This window comes from Cucurbita moschata, unplaced genomic scaffold (assembly GCF_002738365.1).
Source record: "Cucurbita moschata cultivar Rifu unplaced genomic scaffold, Cmos_1.0 Cmo_Scf00010, whole genome shotgun sequence".
In the NCBI taxonomy this organism is placed as follows: Eukaryota; Viridiplantae; Streptophyta; class Magnoliopsida; order Cucurbitales; family Cucurbitaceae; genus Cucurbita; species Cucurbita moschata.
In genome coordinates, this window is record NW_019268526.1 from 4,181,998 (window position 1) to 4,187,469 (window position 5,472).

The following is a 5,472-nucleotide window of genomic DNA, read 5'->3' on the forward strand; positions in this document are numbered from 1 at the left end:
TTTTTTTAAAAAAAAAAAAAAAAAAAAAAAAAAAAAAAAAACTATGTACATAAAAAGGCTGAGAAAAGCCGATCAAAATGCAAATGAAAAATGACATTAACATATACTTCTTAACTACTTCATAGGGACTCTTAATTCCTCTTTTTTCCTTTATTTACTCTTCCATTATTATTATCATTATTAATTCAATGGGATAATGAAAAGATGTTAATCACCTTCTATCTTTTGCCCGAATTTTCCTGTTGGGTTCGGAAGAAATCCACGTCTTACTGGTTCAGGTCACCGGAGTTCTATCGGGACGTCGACGCTACGTTGTGGATGAGATGACATTTCAGCTTTTTCTTCAACAGTTGCTTATATGATCCTGCATCGACACCTCTTCTTCTCACCTCCACCACCGCCAATCCGTCGATCAACCGGAAAATTTCTATCCGGATAGAAAAATTATGATTCTGTCCAAACAATTCAACTAAAAATTCTCTCTGTTTCTTAACCTTCAAATTCTCAGACCTAGCGAATTCCTCCACCTCTTCCAGGATCTTTTCCGGCGACTCTGCCAGTATGAATCGCTCACTGTCCTCCACTGCGTATTGCGAATCGTCGAACAAACCAGAGAGATCTAATCCCGACGAGAACGATATAATGTCGAATGCGTTTAAGTTCTTCGATGGAGATTCGACCTTAGCTTCCGATTTGACCTCGTAATCATCGTAGAAATTGATGTCTGTATCTTCTCCATTTGTGAACCACGGATCATTCAGAATCTCATTGATGGTGATCCTGGTTTGGGGATTCGTATCGAGAAGTCGTGACAGAAACCTCTGGAGATCAGGCGACATCCATTTAGGACACCGATAATCCCCCCTGTAAATCTTCTTATACAACACCATTAGATTCGAATCGTTGAACGGAAGGTAACCGGCGTTCAACACGAAGAGAGTCACACCACATGACCACACATCGATTTTCGCACCGTCGTAGCCCTTCTTCGATAGAATCTCCGGCGCGACATACGCCGGAGTTCCACAGAGAGTATGCAAAAGGCCATCGGCGCGGATCTGATCCGTAACCGCACTGAGACCGAAGTCGGAAACCTTCAGATTCGCATTCTCATCGACGAGGAGATTCTCCGGCTTCAAATCGCGGTGGTAGATCCCACGCGCGTGACAGAATCCAACGGCGGAGATCAACTGGCGGAAGAATTTCCGGCTGAGATTCTCGCTGAACCTGCCAATGGCGATCTTAGCGAAGAGCTCACCGCCTCTGACGAACTCCATGACGAAGTAGATCTTGGATTTGGTAGCGAGAATCTCAAGGAGTTTGACGATGTGAGGGTGGCGGAGATGGCGCATGATGGTGATCTCCCGCTTGATGTTGAGCATTAGGATTGAGCCGTTGATCTTCTTCTTGTTGATGACTTTGATGGCGACGCTTTGGCCGGAATGGAGGTCGCGGGCATGGTAGACCTTGGCAAAGGCGCCGCAGCCAAGGAGCTTGCCGAGCTCGTACCTGCCAAATAAGGCATCGTTATCGGGGGGAGAGGGTTCGACCTCCGGCATCTTGCGGCGGCAGATGGCCAGAGATCGAACGGGAATTAAAGAGATGATCGGTCAGAAGCCGAGAACAGAAATCACCCAAAACAGATTTCGAAAATGATTGTGGAAAGAGAGAGAGAGAACAGTTAATATAGAGAAAATTTGGAAGAAAGCGAGAATGGTGAAAATGGAATTTCTATATTATTAACTTTTTTTTTTTTTGGGGAATTTTATTGGCTGAGCTTTCTGGAATCGCACAGCAAATGGAGAATTAGTTATTTAATAATTTAAATTTTAAAAATAATTAAGAGAGAAAGGGGATCCAGCGACGTGGAGGCAGAAGCAACCTTGGGAATGGGAATTTACTGATTTAATTCATTATTAAATTTAATTATTTAATAAAGATTTGGATTAAGGGTACTTGTTATATTGTGATTGGCTAGGTAAATGACACGTTTGTTAAGTCTGCCACGTCGGCGCCGCGCTATGACGGCTGAAATTAATTGAAATTGAACTTGGAAATGAAACGACGGTCAAACATGTCGTTTTTGAGCTAAAGTTGGAAACTGTCGATTTCCTTTCGTACATCTGGCTTTGGTTTGATCATTTCAGATTTTGGGATTGGGATTGTCTTTCTGACAAATATAATGGAGTGGAAAACGGAGAAAAATGGTAAGAAAGGGAAGATTTTGAGAAAGAATTAGGCGGCTTTTGGTCAAGGATACGAAAATACAAATTTAAAAGCAAAAATTACAATTTAGACTATAAAACTAAATAATTATTGAAATTTTTAATTTCCTTTTAGTAAAAAAGGAAAAAAAAATTATTTGATAAATTTTGTTTCAATAAATATATAATACATTCTAAAATGTGGCTGTCCTAAAATACAAATTTAAAATATTTCAATTGATTAAATGGATTTAAGTATACAAATTTGCTTTTTTTTTTATATATAAGGTAGTTATTTCAGGTTTTCAATTACAAATTTTAAAATTTACAAGTTACATTAAAAATAATGAAGACTTTGAAAAATACATAATTTCATGTTAAAAACTCATTTTTAAAATTAGGATGTACATAACATAATATAATATTATAAACATAATAATTAAACAAAATTTATAAAGTTTATGAATTAATTAATACTAGTTGAGATTTTATATATTATTGAGTTAGCATCAAATATTGCATGGTTATTTAACAGCTAAAACATAGAACAAAGCCGACTTACGCAATAGCCAATATTAATTCTTTTTTCATACGGTGTGGGTTCATTGAATTTTTCTTCCAACTATTATTTATCCTTTTTTTTTAGTATTTAGTCGTTTTGTTGAAAAATAAAGTTGAATTTTAAAATTTAAATGAATAAAAAGAAAGAGAAAATTTTAGTAAATTTACTCTAATTTTTAATTTCATCAAATTGTAATTTTATTCTTAAATTTAAAAAAGAGATTTAAAATTTCATTAAAAAAAATATTATCATACACTTCATGGAATTGTAGTACATTCAGGACCAAAAATGACGGGGTTTAAAAAGAATGTCATTAAAGACATGTTTTTATTCAAAATTATAAGAGTTTTCAAAGTTATGCAATGGTTAATTTAGATATTAATTCAAGTAAATTTTATGTAAAAGTTATATTAAAATTTCAAAATTTAAGATTAAATTTGATTTCTTAAAAGAAAAAACCAAGAAAATTGAAGAAATCAAGGGCAGGAGGGAAATTTCACCTTTGGTTCGGAATCATCCTATGGAGAAAGCAGAGGCAGGCATATGAACGCATATCCACGCGTCTGAAGATACCTAAAATATAAAACAAAGAAAAAACCGTACGAATTCAAATCGGAAACAATTTTAAATAAGAATAATAATAATGCCCCAAAATACTTTCGGAACCACCTACCTTATTATATTGAGCCTAAAATAAGTTCACGCTTAATAATTAATATTATTTGAATGCCAATGCCATTTCCATAAATCTTCGTGAAGGTTTCAATACCTCATGATTACACATGTATCAATGTAAACTTGCACACTAAATTAAAAAATTAAAAGTTCAAATTTATATTTATATTAGATAAAAATTAAAAGTTTGAAAACATTTTAAAATTTTAAATACCAAGAATAATGTATGGTATACCGTGCAAGGCGCGAGTGTCCCACATCGGAGAGACGCACCATGGTGATCGATCAGAAAACCCAAACCATAGTGCTCCATACTATTTTAACCTGTCTGCCATATGTCCGACCTTGATCGTGAGTAAATTCGTTATGCTTAGATTTATTTCGACAATCCATGTAGCTCAATGGAAAGAGCATCACTGAATTTTATAAAGGAATTACGAACTATCCACATCTCTTCTTCAATTCAACGCATAATTTAATGAGTTATAGAACAAAATAGTTGAAGGGATGGAAAGAGACTTATCTGTTTTGTGATCATGGTTCCATGGATGCGTGTATCAGAGATCCCCTTTACAAACCTGGCCCTCCACTCCTACTTGATATTCTTCCATCATTTTTAAGCAACCGATGATTCATACTTCTCGGAAGCCGTTTTACAATCATTTGCTTTCACCGTTCTTCAACATTGCACGACTGTAGCTGGAATTACCGCAATAAGAACTCAAAAACAGAATTTAAACCAAACCCAGATGATACCAGAATAGGAAACAAAGTAAAACACAGGAAGATTTGAGCAAATAATTAAATAAGTAAAGCTAGCATGGCTGTTAAAAAAAAAAAAAAAAAAAAAAAAAAAATTGGTAAGGAAGTTAAAATTCATTTAGGAAATATGCCACTTTTTTGCATTATTAGAGAAATAGATGTATTTAGTTTCTTTTAAGATATCAACAGATACGAAAGAAAGGGCAGCGACACAGCATGTAAACAAGCACACATAAATATCTTTCAGTAGAAATGAAAATGAAAATTTACACTTAACGGAACAAATGACCTAAATTTGAAAACACGATTTCCTCTTCTATGAGCCAGACCAAACATTTACTTGGTAGCAATTTTCACGAAGAAAGCAACCTTATGCCTCTCTCAGCCTTTTGGCTAAGACCAGCTGTAGTGAGCAACAAAGAAATCAACCCATGACACAAAAAGGTTCAAAATTAGTTGCTGGAATTTCCTAAACAAAATCTTATCGCCCTTGAACATGGGATCAACTAGGTGAGTCTACCGAGTGAAGTTGGAAGACCTGCTCTGTTTTCAACAGAGACGGTAGAAATATCCTGATTAGAGACTAGCTTAGATTTTTATCCTCGAGCTAACTAGCACAATTCCGTAAATCGAATTGATAATTCATCTCCTATTACATGGAAATATAACAAAGATAAAAATCAAATCAAGTTAGTAGCAGAGAGAACTGTGAACTCTAATATATCAATACAACTATAGCAAGCAAATAGAAAATGCAGTCTAATATTATGATGGTGTTCAAGCACAAAAGGCATGGAAGAGGTCCAGAAAATAGAGCGCTATAATTCATGACGTCTTTGTAGATTAACCTCTTTTTCTATTCCTGTTATGAAGTTGTACCTTCAAAAGTTGGCCAGATGCCTTGCACGGGATCTCAAATGTAGGCTACTACTTACAGTTTGGATCAAGTTTTAAGACCAAATGGTCCAAATCTATGGCGGTTATGTCATCATGCTTGCTAATAACGTAGATCAATGATTAAATGGTGAAAAAATCACATTCCTATCACAAAATTCTAAACCAATTCCATCATAACGTCATTCATCAGAAAAACAAACTCCATTAAACAGCGGCCCCTTCAACATCGAAATCTCTAGGTCGAAATGACAAAAGCATCACAGTTGATTTCAAGCTCGTTCAATACATAGCAACACCTTTGCGTGAAGCCTCCGACCATCCATTACTCAACTCACTCGTTCTATATTTATCCAAAAAAAAAAAAAAAAAAAA

At 35.2% G+C, this 5,472-nt stretch overlaps 1 protein-coding gene across 2 annotated transcripts in view; it reads right to left on the reverse strand.

The window, feature by feature from the left end:
* Window positions 1–67: 67 nt before the first annotated feature.
* Window positions 68–5,472, reverse strand: part of LOC111448499 (CBL-interacting serine/threonine-protein kinase 11-like) — a 5,972-nt gene continuing 567 nt past the window's right edge. The window contains exons 2-4 of one of the 2 annotated variants that reach the window (XM_023088156.1): window positions 3,677–4,134; window positions 3,267–3,339; window positions 68–1,509 (exon numbers count right to left, since the gene is read on the reverse strand). In XM_023088156.1, coding sequence (XP_022943924.1) covers window positions 291–1,509; window positions 3,267–3,339; window positions 3,677–3,701 — 1,317 coding nt within the window. In that variant the 5' untranslated portion in view covers window positions 3,702–4,134 and the 3' untranslated portion in view covers window positions 68–290. Of the gene's footprint in view, window positions 1,510–3,266; window positions 3,340–3,676; window positions 4,141–5,472 lie in introns of both variants that reach the window. The other variant, XM_023088155.1, reaches the window with a different exon arrangement.